This window comes from Synchiropus splendidus, chromosome 2, assembly GCF_027744825.2.
Source record: "Synchiropus splendidus isolate RoL2022-P1 chromosome 2, RoL_Sspl_1.0, whole genome shotgun sequence".
In the NCBI taxonomy this organism is placed as follows: Eukaryota; Metazoa; Chordata; class Actinopteri; order Syngnathiformes; family Callionymidae; genus Synchiropus; species Synchiropus splendidus.
The window spans coordinates 16098316-16119680 of NC_071335.1; the positions used below are offsets into that span (position 1 = coordinate 16098316).

A 21365-nucleotide genomic window follows, 5' to 3' on the forward strand; every position below is an offset into this window, starting at 1 on the left:
CTTGAAAGCATTGTGATCGATGAATTGTATTCGGCTTCCTTGTATGCGGCTCATTTCAGGGCCCATTAAGCCCTTGAAATGAGCCGCATAAAAGGCCTTTAACTTATGACAAAAAAAAGACGGATCTACATTGTTTCTATTGCTTAAATATACAGTGATAGCGGATTCTCTCTGAGAAGGATGCTTCCAATTCGGATGTATTAATGTTCTGGATATGGTGTCTCCGAACGTTGTAATAACGCTCCTGGCTTGGGATTTTCATATCAAAATGTTGACGATAACTGAATTGGAAGCCCCACTGGCTGTGTTGCGACAATAAATAATAAAAAAATGATCTGATCTCTCTCTGTTGCTGTCTGGATATTACTGTGTTATTTAGGTGCGTCATCCAACATGACAGCCAGTGTTTATGAAAAATCCCTCTCCATATCCACGTGACCAGTTTGGTTAAAAAAAGACTGACCCCTGCAGTGGGAGATAAATTGACCCTTAGTCTACGGTTCTTTTTTTTATTTGTTATTGCACAGACTTCATTTATATCACTCTATGTGTAGTATAGGAGAAGTATGAAACTGCATTTCTGTTTCGACTACACTCTCTCTAGTTGGAATCATCAATGCTCTTGAACTGTGGGAGGAAACCTGTGCTCGGAGGAAATACATGCAAGCACAGGGAGAACATCCCTTCTGTTGTTGACTCTTCATGTCACGCTAATTCACGCTTTCATCTATTCAGCTCTCAGGGCTAATTTGCTTCGAACATTTGCTTTAAATCACTGGAGACGTCACACAAGAGTGTCCTCTGAAGTGTCGCCATAGAAACAGACAATGGAGCTCCTCCAAGCTTTGATGGGGAATAAGCCTTGATGATGAGAAGCCTTGGCAAAAGTATCGTCACTGACAATGACCACCACAGGTGAGGGAAGGAATGGAACTGAATCTCGTGTCTTCGTAAGACAGACAGACACGTCTCCAGTTCAGGCACTGACTTGCTCCGTACCTTTCGTGTCTTGCTGAGGAACATAGTGCACCAGAATCAGAACTGACTTGTCTGTTTTTCATGACACGCCGCCGCGCTCCTTGAATTGGTGTGGGAACTCCAGGCTGTTCTCTTGGTCTCATCCTGGGCAGGCGGTGGACGGGTCTTGTTTCGTCCTGCCGTTCAGGTCAAGCGCAACTGTGTGATTCCAATGCAAAGAAAATAAGATGGAACTGTAAACTTAAACTTAACATTTTTTAATTCAGCTACTTGGACTTTTACAGGGCCTTCACTTGGACTAGGAATGATGTTCCAGGGCTTCTTAACCTTTCTGATCTTGGGGCCCACCTTTCCCACAACTGATTCATGACTCTTGATTTCATTTGTGATCAATAACCATATTTAATCCACTTACACGTAAACAACACAAAACCTTGTGAAATGACATGAAACCGTGTGATCGTTTCAAAGATATTTGTCATACAAAACTCCAACCAGCAGCAGAACCAGGTGCAAGTCATGTTCCTAAAAACAAAAACTTGATGCAAACTGTTGAGAAAAACTGAATAAATTCTGAATAAAATGAAAATAAAAAAACATGTCTATATATCATAAAATATATCATAAAATAAAAATATTATATTTTATTGAAATGCCAAGGAAGATTTACGTAAAGTGTAAATGAAAGTATCAAAAAATGTTCTATTTAATTTTCAAAACTGCTTCAACAGGTGCTTTCATAAACAGTTTTTATTCAACTCTATTCTTTTCAAGAACTCCATAATAAACTATCACAGATTTGCAGCTGTCAAGTCAATTCAGAGACACACTACTGCCACCATACGTGGCTCATGTATTATTAAAACAGAGTGTCTCACGGCCCTCGTGGCCCATAGGTGTAAAACCAAAAAACTTTTAGCGGCCCTCTACGGGGCGCTGGCGACCCAAACATGGTTAAGAACCACTGCTCCAGAGAAAAGGTCTCATCATGCAAGGAAAAGGTTGACGCTTGCGCACCACTAGGGGTCTTTCTCTGCATGCGACTGTGGACAGACCACAGGGAACAGCAACCACACAGAAGCAGTTTGGTGCCTCTACAATGATGCAGATGCATCACCAAAAACTTGATCGGTCCTGACAAACGACCCTTCCCTCAGAAAACCGCTGGAGAATATGGAGGCCGTTGGTTCATCTCTTGAATTAACCCCTCACACATGCCCTCAGAGGGTCCTACCAACACCATCGATTGACTTCATCTGACTTTGGTGATGCGGAGGATCGATGGTGCCCATGGATTCCATGAAATAATGTAATTAACTTTTAACACAGAAGTAATTACATGTTGTCGATAGTGATTCTCGGCGCGTAATGAGTGGGCCAACAAGTCCGTCTGAGGAGGTGCTGATCCATTCCATTTTGTGTGTGTAACTACAGCTGTATTACAACACGGCAGTCTGTCAAAATGGTACATATTCACATTGGTACTGACACCGGATTTTAGCTCCTAAATCACTATTTGAGACCAGCCAAATAGTTGAGCTCACGGGATAGTTGTTACTGTTTAATACCTGAAACAAGCACAGTGAAAGCAGTCCTGTGACGTACTTTTTGACCCACTGTTACCTTCAAGCAGCTCTGGTTCGCTTCTAACAGGAAGTCGCATATCACCTTGGTGATGAAAGACAGATTAGTTGCAATGCTATTTTTTTCATTTCCCATAATTTGGCCCTCTGGTCCAGGTTTGACTCCCACAGCAGCCCTGAGGTGAGAAGTCTTGTTCCTCTGTGAACTAGTGTGGGTTTCAGCCAGATCACCTCCACCTACAGACCCACAGCTTCTATCCACAGCTGTGTATCCAGGCCTTCAGCAGCATTTCATCCATCACTTAAACCCACTCCTATCACGTCACAGGTACGGCCACATTTCATGCTTTACGACTTCCTGTCTATCTGTCTGTTTTCAAAATAATGTGAAAACCTATGTACGGTTTTGGATCATATTTCCAGGAAATTTGTGAAATTGGACGGTGGACCAAGTGATTCACTTTTAGGAGCTCACCGTCTGGATCCAGGATTCTATTCTATAAACATTCTTTAACATTAGGAGATCAACCCATCCTCACTCCCACGGTGTAATATATTGAGAAAGTGGAATTTTGCGTCCTGTGCTGACACAGAAGGCAGCTTACAGGGTGACATGTCCTCACCTGAGGCTTCCAGTTCAAAAGCGTTTCTGCCCTCGCGGCATATCCGGACTTCGTGTGCAGCGTAAACAATGGATGGACTTGAGGTGGTGCATCTTTAGTTCTGCTTGTAACAACGTGCCAATTGTTATTGACAGCACCTCAAGCTGTCTGAGTCTCAGTCAATAATGGGGTTTCCATCCAAATGTTTTGACATTTTTTGCAGATCTGAAAAGAAGATACGACTTTACGCTCATTTCCATTTGCCATGAGATGATGTCATCAGCAAGCGTCTCCCCACCACAAAACAAACAACACACTCAGCTGACGTTTCTTTGCCGTCTCCCATCCATTAGCATTAAGTTGAACTCGCATGGAGCCACACATTTTCATATAGCATCATTTTTGAAAGACAACATAGTCATCATTTGTTGTTTCCATGGGAAAGAAAAAGATTTTTATTGATACACATGAACTTTTTCTTCATTTTTTTTTATTTCTAATGTTCATTCATGTTTATTTTCCATATTCCCTAAGAACAGATGGATGGAAACCCCATTATTGTGACATTATTGAGTATATAGGGGTTATAAATATAAAAGTGGGAGGGGGGTTAAACAGAAACCCACAAAGTTTCTGTCACTAAATTTGACCCAGGTCACTTTTCACAATGAAGCTCGCGGAGTGTTTGGAAGGCCGCCTAAATGAGCAGAGCATGTGACTGACCCTTGATACCCAGAGTTCCTCTGGCTGCATGTCAGCGATGTACCTTGCAAATTCAAAGTTGACTGAGTGAACGAAGCCAGTCACGCAGCACGATAGTGTATTGAATATTTTGAACCTGTCTGCTGAAGTCATGACTAAACACAAGCTTCTATCAACCGTGACTCTGTGCCTTGTGATTTTGTAGCGTTTCTGTGTTTGGTGACCTTCACAAACATCACTTCCTGAGCCACGGAGGCGGAGTCTCACGGAGGCGGAGGCGGATTCTAGATAAGATCAACATACCAAGACATAGAGACTGAAATTGGACCAAAATCTAACTTTCCACGCGCTGGAAGCAGGCGGCACCTGAGAGATGACAGGAATAAGATTAGAAACTGGAGAATAAATTCAAGCAATTCCATGAGACAAATGAGATGATAGGTGGTAAATGTAGATCAGTGCCTGTGATAACGTTGGTGCCAGCTGAGAAGGGCTCGCACTGCTGAGCCGCAGTATATGAGGAAAACCTCGGGCTGCTCTCAGTCCAGCTAAAGAAATGGTTATTCATAATAAGCTTGCTTCATGCATACTTTTATTAAGACAATTTTGTTTTGTTTCAGGCTGCTGACTCCGGCTTCATAATGCATATTAATGAATTCATTTGGCTGCGAGCACCAATACAGTTATAGTAATGGGGATTATTATGACCACCTGGCAACTTACCTTCAAGCAAGACTCCACAGACCTTTCATGAGTCAGCTGTCACTGTTTCCTGAGATATTGCTTTCCAGCGTCTCGAGAGAACTCTTTTAGTTGTCTTTCCGTGAGTGGGAAGTCCGACAAAAACAGGGAAATCTACAACCTGGGAGTGTCATCACTTGAATGGGCTGTGTTTAAAGTGACAGGATTCCACACAAAGACATAAGGGGATTACCAAGGTGATGCCTGCTGAGCCACAGCGGTGAGAGAACATGAAGGAGGCAGGGCTTAATGTGATGAAGAGATCATAAAGACAAACTTCCAGAACTGTGCAAAAGACATTCCATTTATTACTGTTCTGACACAGTGGGATAGCTTGTCAAGTTCACCGTCTTCCGTGCGACAGTTACACCCACAGGTGCACACGCTCGCTGACCTCCCACACACACGCGTGGAGTAAGGAAGTGCTGCAGTGACAGGTAATTACGCCACACTGAGGATTATTCTCCACCTCTGCGACAGTCGCTCTCCCGTCACCGGCGCTGATTTGGAGGGCAGGGTTGGGTCAGGAATTATTAGCTGCCTGCTCATAAAACACATTGGCGTAGCGCTGGCGCTGAAGGCGAAGGCCAAATCTGTCCCGCACTGGCCTGATGCTCCGGCACTTGTTTGTCTTTTGGTAGTTAATGGCAGGGCCACAATGGTGAGTCCACTCATGCAGAACCCGGGTGGAAGCGTGGGGGCGTGTCACTGCATGAGCTTCAGCTGCCAAGATCAATGTTGAGGCCTGTCAGCACACGTGAACAACACAATGGAGCATGTCTTCGCCCACCTCCTCAGAGGATTAAGACATAACATAAGGCTGTCAGTCAGACGGAGGTTATTGATTTTGTACCTCAGTCCACAGTAGCTCATTGGTGGATGGAAAGATGAATGGACAGACTTATATGTGGGCGAAAAGATGGATGGATGAACAGATTCATTGGTGGATGAAAAGATAGATGATGGATGGATGGATGGGTGAATGGAACAATGTATTTATTGGCAGGCAAAAGGATGAGTAGATCGGTTAATGGATCGATGAAAACATGGATGGGTGATGGATGTATACATTGGTGGATGAAAAGATGATGGAAGGATGGATCTATCAGTGGATGAAAAGACAGAATGATGAATGAATGCATGATTTATTAATGGATTAAAAAATAGATGGCTGTAAGAGTGAATGGACGGATGGATGGAATTATTCATGGGCAAAAAGATGGATGGATGAATGGATTGCATGGATGGACAGATTCATTGGTGGACAAAAACATGGATGGATGATGGATGACAAATGGAAAAATTTATTTATTGGTGGGCAAAAAGATGGATGAATGGGTGGATGGATTAATGAAAACATGGATGGGTGATGGATGTATACACTGGTGGATGAAAAGACGGATGGTTGAATGGATGGATGGATGCATTTATTTGTGGCCGGGTTTGTTAGGCGTTGCCATGAAAGCCACGGCATTTTATTGTCATGGTATTATCCTTGCTGCACGACATGAAAAACCCTGGAGAGGTGATTCACGATCGCACTCATACATTCAGAGGGGTCTGTTCCAGGAGCTCCGTTGGCAGGTTGTGGATCTGGCTGTGGAAGAGGACTGGTTAAGCCGCAGCAATTTTTATAATTCTATTTTTTTTTTTTTATTGACTTCAATAGTCTAAAACAGGCTATTTTTTAAGTATTTAAGCATTGTTTTTTTCCTTATTAATTTTGTTACATAATCATGCATGAAAATGTTCTTTAAAATGCTTTTTAAAAGAGAAACTAGGATGAAATATATATATATTATATATTATATATAACTTGACCACGATCAGGAAAATTTGGATGTAAACATACATTGGTTATTGCCTTTTTAGCTTTGCTATAGGACCCAAAATAACTTTGCTTCTTGTCTTCATGCTCACCCAGAGTCTCTAGTCGTGCTTTACAGTATAACCTCATTTTTGCCGTCTGCTTTCTAGTCGAGACTTTAAGTTTCTGTGGACTGGTGGTCAGGGCAGCATAGACAACCAAAACATCTTAACATGGAATTCATTTCCGACTTTGAAATAGTCAATCCTCCTACTTCTTCCGACTCAAACAAATCTGGTTATCTCACACTGTCATATAAAAAGTATGAATTTATTTTTAATAATTCAATATTTTACATAAAATAAAATTGACCTTGCAAATTAAACATTAAATAGACACTATCTAGCGCCCCAAAAACAGCGAGTAAATAGTTCAATTGGGGCGAGAGCGTTCCGTTTCTGCTCATAGAATTTGTGGGTTTATTCTTAAGTTTTTATTATGTTTGTGTAGCGATCAGTAGCTTAAGACTGCAATATTATTATTTTAAATCCAGGACTTAGTGAAGGTAAAGTGCTTCACCTACAAGGAGCCCCCATTGCTTTGATAAATACCAAGACATTTAAGGCCTCCTCCATTTCTTTAAATGGGAACAGATGAGTACATTTGTACATCCAACATTAACACTCCGCATGTCATGGATCCGTGCAATAAAACTGCAGTCATTCAGATGGAGAGGCTGTCGTGTCCTACTTCGTCATCATCGGAGAGGATCACCACATTAATGCGCCACTGGAGCGATCCAACGTTGCCCCGTCTTCGTCACAGTGGAGTCAGTGCTGCAGCATGAGATTTTCCAGGTGTTTGTGTGGTGAATGCAAGTGTTGCACCGAGGGGAAAAGCAGCAGAAAGAATAGAAATAAAACCCCAAACATGTGATATTAGTGACTTTAATTTCAAAATAATCTAAAAATATATTTTTAAAAACAACACAAGATATTTCCAGTTACAAGTGTTTTCATAATTTGTGGGTTAAGAGCACATTGCCGATCAAGTTCACATTTCGAAGGACTCGTTCGACGCAGGAATTGGTTGTCGCCTCTATGGTGAAAGGTCAAACAACGCAAGTGAGAGGATGAGTCAACTACTGCATGGCGATACTGCCCCCTGTCGGGCAGACAGCAGAAGGCAAGGCGATCCATCAAGGCATTCAGTTGCTGAGCTGAGCGGACAACATTGGTCGCGTGAAAACACTGGAAGAAGTTAACAGGTTTGCAGCGGTGGAGTCAAGTGCCGAGTGAGCACAAACAAGCATCCTGAGTCGGGAGGATGGATGAGCAGATAACTTTAACATAATCTGTGTCGGTTGAAGGAGGTGTTTTAAGAGAACCCAAGACTGATGTTCAATAACTGGTTTGATGAAGACCTTGGTCCTCCTCTCCTGAAGATGCATATGAATGGAATGAGGATAAAAGAAATTGTTAAAAATGTCAATTAGTTCACATTTAAAATAACTGCATAACAAAATGAAAGCCACTGAGCAAAACTGCATTTTTTTAAGGAAAATATTCAGAGAGTATATTGTTTTTAAACACTACTAGCGATGCAAATGCATTTCATTATTTTGGAATTATTTTTTATATTTATTTATATTTTTACTTACTATTTATTGAGCAGTCATACGTTGACAAATACTCGGATCTTCTCGAATACAAGTGTTAAAAGCAGAATAATAATCATTTTCGTCAACCCTTTCTCGACGCACCCCACCAAAGATGTGACCCGGGTTTTCTAGCTCCGCCTCTCTAAACGTTTTGGGTTGGAATGTGAGCAAAACCATCTCAGTAAGTACAGTACACTATTAAAATCTGACAATTTATCAGTGTTTTGAAAAAAAAAAATCCTCTGGGATCAAAATGAAAAAAAAGGCCTTTTTTTTTAATGTATTTAATAAACCTTCCTTGATAACTTCCCTCAAAGGAATGCGCTCGGCCTCCACCTCACTGTGTGACGCCACATTTGGTCAACGACAGGAATGACGCATCATAAAAGTGTCAGTGTCAGCAACAGCTCTTTTAAAAGTAGGATGAAGGTTTTGTACTCGCACCGCATCAATTTGAATGCATATATAATGCAATAAAAAAAAGGAAAATGCTGAGGGAAAACAAGCCGCCCAGACACAGGATGACATGCAACAATTAAAATAAAAAAATCTCATGATTCAGTTCCAAATGAGTTCAAGTCAATAGTTAGGCGTTCATTCATTACAAATCCACTGATTATGTTTTTCTACGTCCTACAAATATTACACATGAATTTATTTTTCTCAAGACGAGATCTGCTATTTTCATTCGACAAGTCCGCTACTTAAAACATAATCTTAACACCGTCGCGCTGCTAAGCGAAAATTCAGTTAAGATCATGGGTGTCACGTCGAGGTAGAGCAAAAAGGAGTACAGGCACAAATGTGGGGGAACTGCACGCTACTTTTCCTCTTCCCTTTTCCGTCTTAAAAAGCCTGATCGAGAGCCGGCGTGATGGCGTCACAGCGATCAGGAGACCACGCGAATGCCAAAGTATTTTTTCAGCTGTTCGAGGAAGATGAAGGTGAGAACCGTGTGAGGAATCAGGCGGATCCCCGCTGGAACCAGACCCTGCATGAGGAGGAGGAGAAAAAAAAGGGGAATTTAGAGCGTGACAGAGATTTGCATCACCTGTTCTGATCGGAGGATGCAATAAATTTGTTTTGCCCTTGTGATATTCTTCACTAAATTTGTGCTGTACATTATAAAAATTAACATTTTAGAAGTAATTTCTGCATCACAGAGCTACAGTAGAGAATAATATTAGAGAAATCTCCTGGCTGGAATGTGCAACATTTCACACAAGTGTTCTCCACAAACCATTCTGTCTCCTATAGAACCCTAAAGAACTTTGCGTCTTGTTTTCATGCTCACCCAGAGTCTCGAGTTATGTTTTACAGTATAACCTCATTTTCGCTGTCTGCTTTCCAGCAGTTTTAGGATCAGCTCTTCGGCGCCATCCATTTCAAGGACATTCATTTTCATCATACTGTATAAAAAGTATGAATTTATTTTTTTATTCTGCTCATAGAATTTGTGGGTTTTAAAGTTTTTATTACGTTTGAGTAGTGATCAGTTTAAGACTGCAATATTATTATTTTAAATCCAGGTGCTGCACCTACAAGGAGCCCCCATCGCTTTGATAAGACAAATTAAAGCTACTGAGCAAACTGCATTATCTTAAGGAAAATATTCAACCAGTATATTGTTTTTAATCACAACTAGCAATAGATACTCTGTGAGCAATTGCATTTCATTATTTTGGGATTATTTACTTTTTATTTAATATTATGAGATAGAGTAAATGAACACAGAATAATAATTCAGCAGTGACAACAAGGACTGTGGTGAAAAATAACTTTGCTAATAGAATGCAAAGAAAGACAAGGGTGGGACAAAGGGTGGAATTCTCCAATGGCATCGTAGTTCAATGCGAGTTCAGGTCAATCTACCAACCGCAGTGAGTGAGTTTCATTTGACAACAAGGATCACAAAGACGACCGAGTTGAAACACCTCATACCTGTCACTCTTGGCATTCCCAACATGAAAGGTGTGAGGTCTGATAGGTCCAGCTAAGTTTGAGAATAAGCCAGAGCTTGATCCTTCTTGACTCATCCATAAAACACGGAGGGGCCAAGTGGAGACAAGTGACTCAGGCAACTCAGTTTATTTTTGTTTCATGTAGTCATAATGTAGCTGCTCACTTGTTCAAACATGTTCTGTTTCAATTATTAGGATCATAATATTTAACATAGTGTGTGTTTAATATATAAGGAGCCAAAACATTTCCGTTTACTCCCCCCCCCCGGTACAATAAGAGAGAATCTAAAAACAGCAGCAAACGACAGATCCTCCCTCAAACTGCGCCACTTTCCTCGCATAAGCAGTTGGCGATCACGTCCACTAGATGGCGATCTCTGCCAAACAATCCCATCGCAGCTTTCATCAAACGCAACCTAAGCCCGTAAAGAACACGCGTTTATTATTTTAGTTTGACCAAGCACGACCCGCACGATACGCCACGTCAATCTAGTCTCACCCCGCAGGTCTCTGAGGGTCCTGCTTTGCTAGGTACGGTAAAAAAAAAGGACTTCCTGGTTCTTCATGAATGCAGATCAGCCCAACAAATTTGAAAATGCAAACCGTCTATAAACTGTTTGAAGTCGCATTATTAGTCACAATATTTACTTCACAAAGATCGCTCTGGTTCGCTGCTAACCAGTTCTTCGACAAAGTTTTATTTTCATGTTGAGAGTAAATAGTGAAGTGGAAAGTGACAACGCAAGACAAATGTGTCTCTTGTTGATGTTCATGCTAAAATTCTGCTCTTCAGTTCATGAGTGTTTCTGACCTTATAAAACGCCAGAGGGCCCAACTTGGCGGTTTCTCTTAAGCAGTGCCGGACGCCCTGAAGAGACAGCGGAGTCAGTCAGGGAGAGTGTGAGGAAACCAGTGAGAATAAAAGTGGACTTACAGTGTATTCTCCCTTTGAGTTCATCAGCCGAGTCTTGACCACATCCAGCGGCTGACACAAGAAGGTGGCGCAGCCTCCCTGCAGGCACGGAAGATAGGAGGTCCAGTGTCCCGCAGACCCAGCAGCTGAGTTCACGTGCTACTTACAGCAATGAAGCTGGAGAGGAAGTGTGTGAAGATGTTGTCTCCCATCATTCCTGTTCCCAGCACCAGCTGCTTCGCCTGGTCGTAGCAGGCCAACTAGAGAATGCAAAGAGCTGCGTAACTTCTCAGAGCTCAGATGAAAGCAGGACAGGAGTGTGAGTCATGTGACTTGCCTGACCGATGGTGACCATGGCCCCTCTGCTGGAGGCCATAGAGGCTCCAGAGAAGAGCCTCCGCAGGCCCTCTGTGCAGCACAACAGAAGGTCAGACACCAGGGACGCAGCACAGTTGGATCAGTCCAGGAACGCACAGGCATTTACCTTCTCTGAACACTCTGACCAGGCCATCAACTGCATGTTTATAGCTGGAAAGAAAGCTCACATTTAAAATGGCTATCCATTAAAACATGTTGCTTCTTGCTTCACTCACTTTCTCCGTAATTCAGGGGGGAGTTTCATGTCATTCTGCATCCTGAAAGAGAGAGCGAGTGAGACTCAGGGTGGCTCCAGTGAGGGGCGGCGACGTACAATACTGCTATACCTTACGTTCACCAAGTCGGCAGGCGTGCCGACAAATCCGCCCGTGACTCCTGTTGACAATTGTGTGTTGTTAGTGCACTTATTTCACAACTTGTGGGTCAAAGGTTTGGAGCAGCAGAATCACCACCCTGTTTCTGCTTGAAGTCCCCAATGACCTCCAGCAGGCTTGCGATGTTCCTGCTCAAAGTCACTGTTTGAAGGTGGAACGGGAGCCAGACGGCACCGGATTTTGCATTGAGCACATTGGAAAGTCTGGAGACACCATGAGCGCTCTGCTGCATGCTTCAACATGACTGGTGGAGCATCCTAGGCAGGTCATGTGCACCAACATGTGACTGTCAGAGGTTACCAAGCTGCCATTTGGTGCTTCTTCAGATCTATTCACCAAAAGATTTTGGACTCAAACTGGATTTTGTCTTTCAGTCTAGGAGAGAAGGCCTGACCTTCAACCACTTTTCAGCTCCACAGAGAAAGCAATGCTTACTATATCTGGACTTTTAAGTTTGGTGGATATAAGAAATCAAATGTTCTTTTTTTCTGTGCAACAACAGTCAATTTAGTTTTCATCTTTAGCTCAGTAAACATCCATTAACTTTGAGTTACATTTTTCCTTTGACACTAACCTACTATATTCGTATGTGAGATAAAAAAAAACTAAAGAAAAAAAATTGGTTAAAACTTTAAACTGTCGGCTGCTCACCTCCCAGTGTGCCGAGCAAGACCTTTTGGTAAAAGGGCATCGGCCCCTGGTTCGAGCTCCCCATCATGTCCCGCACGGTCTCATAGATGGCAAATCTGGTCAAGGAGTAAGACATCTGGAAGACAAATGTTGAGGATGAGCGTGTTAATATTAGCACAGGCACCACAGTAGCTGTCAGGCAGGAGTTAACAATCGACTTACACGTGAACATGACGCACAAACTCACCTGTCTACAAAGAGAAGCAGACAGTCCATTGTAAAGAGCCAGAAATCCGTCATTCTTCACCACATGGACAGCCATGCCCACCATCCTCATCTTCACCTCCTGCTGCGTCTGCAGGTGGACCTGAGAAGTCATGAGGAGCATTCACTCTTCAACTTCCTTTCTTTGGACGGAAGTTTCTATAGTACTTTAAGCACAGGTGCGCTTTGGCTGAGGTTCCTTTGGTGGTGTGCCTCGGGATTTTTTTCACTGAACCAAGGGCACCGTTTTTCACTGAACCAAGGGCACCGTGGGCACTGCAGCGCAAACCGCAACACAAAATGACAGAAAAGTGTCAAGCCAGTTCACCAGTGCTACGTTATGTTGCTGTAAGACTGAGTGAAAATTTGCCATGTGTTTGCATGAGTGCACAGGATTTATCACCAGAATAATCACTAATAAAATGATCGCAGCACTTCCATGAGGACAAAACGTCACAGAGAGTCATGAATACAAGGCTCTGTGTTTTTGAATGGAAGAAGAGTGAAACTTGATGATGCTGGGAAATTCTAAGAGGAAACAAAGTGAGGTTGGGCCTGACGCTGAAGCACATTCCTGTTACTTCACTGTTGCTTCTATCAGAGGACAAATGAAGAGTCAGAACTATGGACACATGCATGAAATGGTTGCAACATGTTTGCCTCCAAGTCTTGGCCTCAACACTGCGGTGCAGCAATGTGACCTTTGCCCTCTTTTCAATTGTTTGAAGTCCACACCATTTAAAAAAAGACTGCCTTAAATAGTGCTAGAACCTTTAAACAAGCATCGCAGTTCATTGTGACAACACAAATAATCCTTTCAGTCAACAATACTAATATTGAAAGATGATATATTAAACATTAATAACTACTCACGTGGACGAAATAAATACTCAAAATAAATATTCATGAACAATGTTATTTAATGATGAAGGGTTCTCTGGGGAATAATATTGGACTGTGGATGACTTCACACAGGAGGGGATTATGAAAGGAGGTGAGAACTAACACGTTTAAAGTCCATCAACAGCCGTGGGGGCAACATTGGGTTTTGCCATGGGTTTGAGTCGACTTCAATGTGTGTATTCTAAACAGTGTAGCGACTGGCCGAAACACATGCTAGAACAATAGGTCTCCAAATGCTGAGTTTTCCACCTGAAAAACTACAACAGCCTCGCCAAGCACTGGTCAGTATCTCAGGTCAAGTACGACAGTTTGGGCCACCACATAAACAGTACATAAAATTAGTAAATAATGACAGGACAAAACAAAAAAACTGACGGCAAGTCATTGGAATCAATCAGAAACTTTATTACTTAGATGAATATTGACAGAGCCAGTGACAGTTTGCAGGCTCAACCCAAATACCTGAGCAGCTATCGGTTGTGAAGAAGAGGAAAACGCGAAGAAGCCTGGCTTTTAACTTTGCACCACAGACCACACTCTGGTGTATGTTTATGGACTCCTCACCAGAGCAACACAACCCAGTCATTGCAGAAGATCTCAGCAGACACTCCAGTTGTGATGGAACCAAGTCATCAGCTCAAGAGGTGGTGAGTCCCTTTACAACATAAATGTGTGTCAAAGTCCCGCTCCAACAAACACTATTTAGGTATGGGATTCACTTCACTGGGGGAAGGGAGTTAAGCAAGTGTTTGGCAATAAGTTGGACGTACAACAGCAGTTAGTGTCAACACTCACTCTGGCATTTAGACAGCTCAACCGTTTTAGCTTGAAGGACACAGAAGCTGCAGCGAGTCAAACGTAGCTGGTGCCTATATAAAAGTCGAAGAAGCGCTGGATCACTAGGGTTAGTCATTAAGAGGAGAGTGCTGGAACAAAAGTGAGCAGACTTTACACTCTGAAGAGACAATAGGGATGATGAATGATTCATTCCACAAAGACTTGTAAAGTATTGACAGACAGATGACTTGCCAAATCTCTCGGCAAGTTTGCAGCATCTTAAATCAACTTCCATGATGCTCATAAGAAATTGGGTTGAAAATTTTGCAACAAACAATTTCAATTTTGTGTCACTCCCAATGTGCAGACAAGCTTATGCTGTCTTACCGTCTGTTCTCTCACTTCATCATCCGGAACAACTGTGAGGGGAACTATCATTCATAAACCAGGTGTGGCCTGGTTCACCATGGGCTGGTGATTTTTTTAAGTATCATAAAAAAAGGATCATAAAAAGCAATAGTTCATTTTCATTTAAGTATCATAAAAAGCAATATTTCATTTTCATTTAAGTATGATAAAAACCAATATTTCATTTTTTTACTTACTTTGTAAGGACGATAAGAACAATTAAATAAAGTGAATCTTAAAAGCAAAAATGGCAGAAATATTCATTGAATAGAATTTGATGCGATAATACTTAAGGTTTGGATGCGAGCCATGTTAAAATGAGAGACAATGTACGGATACAAAGGTCTGGCAATATAAGAAAAATCTGATTTTATGGGGGTAAAAAAAAGGAGTGGAGAAGAACTGTAGTTTAAAATGAATAAAAACAGAAAACATCCACATACGTTTATGAAAATATAATTTCTTATTTGCTTTTTTTCTACCAACTCTAACAACAAAATGATCTGTTGTGAGATCTATGTGAGCTGAATTATTGTTGAATCTGTGATGCCCCCTTTCTGTTTTACAATGGCCAGGCCAAAATAAATTTATATAAATTACACACAAAAAATCATGGCTCAAGCATGGATCACTGGGATCAGTTCACCATAAGCACAAATGAGTCAGTGACTTGTATGTGGGAGTCGATTGTTGTCAGTTATATTCAGGCATTTCTTTTCATAACTTCAAGATCCAACAGAAAACAGTGAATTGTGCTTTACAGAATGCTATCACAGATGTCACATTTATGCCTTTAAAACGTGGTGAATTCAACAACTCAGTCTGCATGAGGTCTGGTTTTAGTTAGCATTGCGAAATCCCACATGCAAGCACTTGGAACTAGCCGAGCCTGAACTGCTGTTCCTTTTATTGATAGAAACGCCAAACTTTAGAGTTGAGAAGCCCTGTTGTTGTTGTTGTTGTCTTTGAGGGCCCAAGAGCAGTCAACCAATTAAGACTCTATTGAATAATTGAATTGGACGCACGCCCACTTCATGTCAGTGAATAAACACATAGACGTGGCAGAAGTGTAACAAGTTATATCAGCTGTTATATAAGAGTGAAAGTTAAGCGAGTCTGAGGAGTGAGTGAGTCAGTTTATAAAGCCACAACTGGCCTTGATAGCAGTGGTGTGACAGGGTCAGGGCACTTCCTCTGCGCCAAGTCAGCGCTCAACCTTCACAGCACGAGCTTCCAATTTTATCAGCCCAGAGAGCGAGAAGCTTCTAGTAAGGGACTTCAATGAGATTTCTTGCAGGATTATCAATAAGGCCTTATCTTATTTCATCAGATAAACATCACTATAACATGTCTACACTCATCAGAACCAATTACATGCGTATAGATCTGCTGTGTCGTTCAAGTGTTCCCCGACAAGGCTCGAAAACAAAAGAGCATGTGCTGACCATTTTGCTTCTCCACACAATTACGCTGCACATGACTTCCTGAGTGTCACATAGCTTCATCTGGGTCATGTGATGCTGGGAGTGACAGAGTCAGGAACCACACAGCAGAGTGAGGGGAAGAGAAAACAAGCAAACATCAGTTTTCACCTTCAAAGCAGAGCCTCTAAAGATCACACGTCTTGCACAGATCAATTGATAAGTTGAGGGAATTTTTGGGGTCGGCCTCATGCTGCTTATGAATCAGTGAATTGATAGTGTTGTTATTTTTGAGATTGCATGAATTGATTTATGGAAAAATTGCGTCAAAGGTTTAACCAAAAAAACTTGTTTCCAAATGTTAGAATGCAGCAGCAAACATTTATTTTTATATTATATCTAATAATAACATTTCAAATTAATTCACTATTTTGTTTGTAATACCCCTTGCAAATAATAATTTTCATAGATCAAACACACTCCCCTTTGTTTCTGTTTGGTCCTGTTATTTAAGTGTGTTTTTTTTCCTCCCTAATGTAATTTGTTCCTTCTGTTACTCGGCTTGACAGCCCACCAGCCAGCCCAATGGAATCGGGTCCAGAAGGAAATGGAACTGTCCACCTCTCTGGAGTTAATGTCGCAGCCACGCCAGCCACCGTGTGAGCACATCCGTGGCATCCCAACTGAGGAGTTAAGACTGAGGCATCTGTGATACAACTTGGCTCATCCCGGCTCATGTGGAGGTTTTCCAGACATGTGCAGGCAGACCCACGAGCAGGTTTCCACATTACAGAGCCACCAGAAGCAGCCAGAGACACGGTGGAGGAGAAGTCTGGAAATGCCTGAGGAGACAACTGCCAGAGAGGCGGAACGCATCCACTGAGCTTTGAAACCAAGTTGCTCTGGATGATGTTATATGCCCCATCGTACAGAAAGTCGCTGACATATGCAGCGATGTGACGTATACGTGCAGAGAGAGCGAGCGCGCGGCGGGACAGGCGCACGCGAAGTCAGGGAGAAGTTGCGAAGCAAAGAGGAAACAGCTGCCCCGCAGGCCTCCACGCAGCTCACCTTCACCAGATCCAGAGGATGAGTGCAGCAAGCGGCTCCACACGACGCCAGTCCGCCGAAGTACCAGCGTGACACCCGCTTCTCAGTCATGGCTGCGTCCCGCGCACAGTGCTCCTGCAGCGAAAGTGGGCTCGTGCTCGCACGCCCTTGCAAGACCAACTTCGTCTCCGACCGCGTCGTTAATGGTCAAACACGCCGAGTGAAGTCAGGCACCGAACCTGGGACTTTGTGCTCCAGCTGCTGCGCGCACACCGTCGCCATAGCATGTGCGCGTGTCCACGTGAACGCGCGGCTCCGTCAGTAGACGCCGGAGCAGCCAATTGTCAGCGCGCACGGAGGAGCTGCCTGTTTGCTCCAGATCTAAAGGTCGACTGGGGGCTACCGAAAGCTAACAGCCACCAGCGCACGCTCCACGGCCCACTACCATCGGCGCTCGGTCATGTTGCCGTTAAAGCGACACGCAGCCGCTGCCACGCATTCCTGCGTGGGGGCACACCGGAAGCGCGCGCTGTCTCTTTAAAAGGAAGACACGGCGGTCGTTGACAGTAACACGCAGGAGTTTCGGAGTACATTTCAGCCACGCTACACACTGCTCTGTTTGAATCGACACATATTAATAATAACTTGAGGAATCGGTGGGCTAATAACGCGAGGAAGAAACGCCATGATGTGGAGAACGAAATTAAGTAACACGCATGTTACAGTATTTTATTTTGTTTTCCAGAAAGGGTTTGACCGCCCTCTGGTGGGAAGGGTGTTGAACAGCGGGCCAGATCTATTCCTAAAATAGATTCGATTGATAATAGAGTTTCATTAAATCCCCGGGATTAAATTAGACTAGATTAGATTGTGTTTGTTCTTCCCATGACGGGGAGGTTTTGGCTCTTTAAATGTGATCAAAATATTTTACTTAAAAAAAAAAACTTTGACAAATCCATTTTCATTTTCAATCCATTCCATCATTCGTGACAACAATCACATTCATGTCTTCTCTGGACTCATGGTGTCATGTCTGGCCTCCGCGGGCAGAAACACACTTGCTCTCCAGCAGCTCTGTTGTTGACTCTCTCTGCATCACACTTGACTGACTTCTCCTTCAACATCCCTCAAGGCAAAGCGCACATGTCCACAGTGATCTGTTTGGAATTATGGCCTTGAGTAGATTAATGGTTTAACTCCTGACCAGTTGAGGGTTTACGTCCCGATCAGTTAATGGGATTATGAAGATGTTGACTTGGTATCTCAACGCTGTTTTCACTTGATAGATTCATAGAAATGCTTTAACCAAATCATTTATCGTCTGGTGAAGCACTGTGCTTTTATTGAGAGAGACATAAACAAAAGTAAACAGCTCCATCATTAATGTAAAAAAAAACTTTATTAAAGATGATAGCACAGCTCAAGTGGGACATACAAACATCGCATCCAATTTATAAACACAGGTTTGTCACGTGCAATAAGTCAATTACATGAGTGTTAACAAGTTCATAAATAAAACATCAGCGCACACACAAGAACAGATCGACAGAGGGCACATTGTGTTCTTCTGTACACAGACCTCCCGCTCACATACAAAGGCAGAGGCACGGTGGAATTTGCTCGGAGTAAATGACACACATGAATAAACATGGATACATAGATTATTCACCCTCAACCCCCCCAGCTGCATCATTACTATGAGTATTACCCACAAACTTTTATTGACAATAGTTTTAAAACATCAGTGACTCACAACACAAAGACACATCTGAATCCCTCCATATTTTAGGATAACTGAACAAAGATCTCATCAGTGAAGAACCAATACTAAAGAAGGACTACACAAATGACTTTTCTGGTGCCTTCACTTCCGCTGCTGCTGCTGCTGCTGAGGTTGGATTGTCTCTCACCGCTCTGGTAAAGCCAGGCAGAACGCTGCCTCCTGCTGGAGTGGAGCCGATATAGAGAAGCGCGCCGCCCAGGAGGAGAAGCACGCTGGCCCCCCAGCCTAGATACAACGCAGGGCCCAACTCCCTCTTGAGGGGCGCGGCCACGTTCGGATCGTAGAAGTCCCGGACGATGGCGTAGGCGGTCCAGCTGATGGGTATCAGGTAGGCAAACCCAGCCACCATATACAGCACTGCCGATATTCTGGCCAGCTGAGCCTTGGTGGCCTGCTTGGCGGTCGCCATGCAGTGAGTGCATTTGGCACCCAGCACACCGAAGAGGAGAGCCAGGAGACAGAGCAGCAGGGAGAGGACAGTGAGACAGCGCGCTGCCTGGGCGTAGGTGGACAGAGCCAAGGTGGAGTCGTAGCTCTTACACTGGATATGGCCGGTGGTCTGAGACAAGCAATTCATCCAAAGTCCCTCCCAGAGAACCTGAGCGATCACCAGCTCACCACCCACAAACGCAGACACTCGCCAAAGAGGAGCTGCACACACCAGCGCCCCAAACACCCAGCCGAGCACCGCCAGCACCAAGCCCACCAGCTGGAGACCCGTGGACGCCATGGAAGAAGCTGCTGGGACCGGACGTTGTCTTGAAAGAGCTCAGATGTATGAGACGGTCGACCCTAGAGAAGCTTCAGAGAGTCAACTGGATGAGTTCGCTTCGCTTCTCTGGTCACTGCACAAGAGAAGAAACATGCTCAAGGAAATGTGCTTTTCTTCACTTATATTCTGTGTCATTTGTCTAGGACGCCAACAGTGATCCGCAGAAAGCCGAAACTCCAAATATCTATCTATCTCCAAGTGTTAGCTCAAAAGTTCAATGACCACAAACTGGTTTGGACAAACACATGATTTAAAAAAAAAGTTGTTGTTTTTTCTGAAATCGCTCAAGTTTTCTAACTTTCTTGCACGGGTCAAAAAATACAGTCCATTAAAAGGAATGAAAATTGGTGGAAGCAACAAGGGTCTCTTAAGACTTGACTTTAAAATGCAGTTTCAGAGATTCATCCAGTCGTAAATAACGCATTAAACGTTAGGGGCCCGAATATCTTCTTTTAAAGCAGAGGCGCCTTTAAACACGAAGCGTTGGGTTGGTCAAAATATGAGCTCATTCAACAGGAAATAAGACTCTAAATGGAATGTGGTATCAGTCTCCGTTTTTATGATTAAATGTTATTGAAATGTCAAGCTTCTCTGGAGTAGGTGTAAAAAGTATTTTTTTAAAAACTTACTCTGATTCTCTTGTGCTGCATATGAAATAACCTGCTCAGCCAACCCAAAAAATGATTAATAAATTATCTATTGGCTACAGAACCCCAACATATTCCAAAAACATGTGATACATTGTTACTTATACTCGTCCAAGGAATTGCACTCTCAACGCGATTTAATCTTCTGGTTGACTGTTTGACAGTTTGACGTTCTTGAGCGAGTTGTTTCACTGGTGACCTGTAGATGACGCTGTTTCACTCTTCAGGACGCAAATTCCAAGCCCACACTCGTTAATGAAAGTACACGCCATTAGAAATCGAGTTAAACTTTTCAAAGCGAATCTCACCCAATTATTTGATCAAAATATGTCAAAATCAAAATTAACTGTGCATTTATTTAAATGCATAAAAGTTGTACAAGTTGACAGTGGTGCATCTGTACCTCTTTAATTCATAAAATAAAAGTTATCCTCCACAAAAGTGTGTTTTTTGTTCTTGAATTATGTATCTGAAACCACAAACTCATATGTCATGCTCTGTATTTGCCTCACCTTGGACACAACTAGTATGACTGAGCTCAAACCGTGTCTCTAAAACCCTTTTCTGCTTCTTATTTTGCTCCGCTCAAGCTTCATAAACCAATACAAATCAGCTGAGGATTAAAGTACTGATGTAGTTGCGAAAAGTTCTGTATGTTAGGCAACAAATTCACATTTTGTCCCTCATATTTGGGTTAGTTGCATAAAGGCTGGGCCTTACTCACCAGAAGTGACTCCATGGATGTTGAGTGTCTGTGTGGTGAGCTGTTGGTTTGTCTTCTTCTGTGACAGGCCTGCTTGTTGTCATGAGCTCATACGCTGCTGTGTAGGAGGGCGGCAGCGTGCAAAACTGCATACTAAACACACACAAACACTTACACACACAGATTGATATGCCAGAAATGACAACACAAGGACACTTTGTTTTGGCTTATTCCACCGTCTCACTGCCACAGCTGGGTGTTTTCATCCAGAACTTCTGTGATACTAGTGAAGCCACACTCTCAGGAAT

The 21365-nt window shown here is 42.9% G+C and overlaps 2 protein-coding genes across 2 annotated transcripts; both read right to left on the bottom strand.

Annotated features, from left to right (window-relative positions):
* Window positions 1–7360: 7360 nt before the first annotated feature.
* Window positions 7361–17609, bottom strand: LOC128754924 (mitochondrial dicarboxylate carrier-like). The gene is made up of 11 exons (XM_053857919.1): window positions 17174–17609; window positions 12577–12696; window positions 12351–12465; window positions 11652–11700; window positions 11541–11582; window positions 11432–11475; window positions 11285–11355; window positions 11115–11207; window positions 10969–11046; window positions 10846–10902; window positions 7361–9064 (listed from the first exon to the last, which is right to left on the bottom strand). The coding sequence occupies exons 1-11, from the start codon at window positions 17261–17263 to the stop codon at window positions 8963–8965; spliced, it is 861 nt and encodes a 286-aa protein (XP_053713894.1). The 5' UTR covers window positions 17264–17609; the 3' UTR covers window positions 7361–8962.
* A 1258-nt stretch (window positions 17610–18867) lies between these two features.
* On the bottom strand, window positions 18868–21131 carry LOC128754320 (claudin-4-like). The gene is made up of 2 exons (XM_053856851.1): window positions 21079–21131; window positions 18868–19780 (listed from the first exon to the last, which is right to left on the bottom strand). The coding sequence occupies exon 2, from the start codon at window positions 19663–19665 to the stop codon at window positions 18991–18993; it is 675 nt and encodes a 224-aa protein (XP_053712826.1). The 5' UTR covers window positions 19666–19780; window positions 21079–21131; the 3' UTR covers window positions 18868–18990.
* Window positions 21132–21365: the final 234 nt, after the last annotated feature.

Excerpts from the sequence above, each read along its gene's own strand:
- LOC128754924 (XM_053857919.1), bottom strand. The coding sequence starts at position 17,263 with ATGACTGAGAAGCGGGTGTCACGCTGGTACTTCGGCGGACTGGCGTCG. Across the intron at positions 11,476-11,540 it reads CCCCCTGAATTACGGAGAAA|CTATAAACATGCAGTTGATG; the intron begins GTGAGTGAAGCA and ends CTTTCTTTCCAG. Across the intron at positions 11,356-11,431 it reads GGTCAGAGTGTTCAGAGAAG|AGGGCCTGCGGAGGCTCTTC; the intron begins GTAAATGCCTGT and ends TGTGCTGCACAG.
- LOC128754320 (XM_053856851.1), bottom strand. The coding sequence starts at position 19,665 with ATGGCGTCCACGGGTCTCCAGCTGGTGGGCTTGGTGCTGGCGGTGCTC.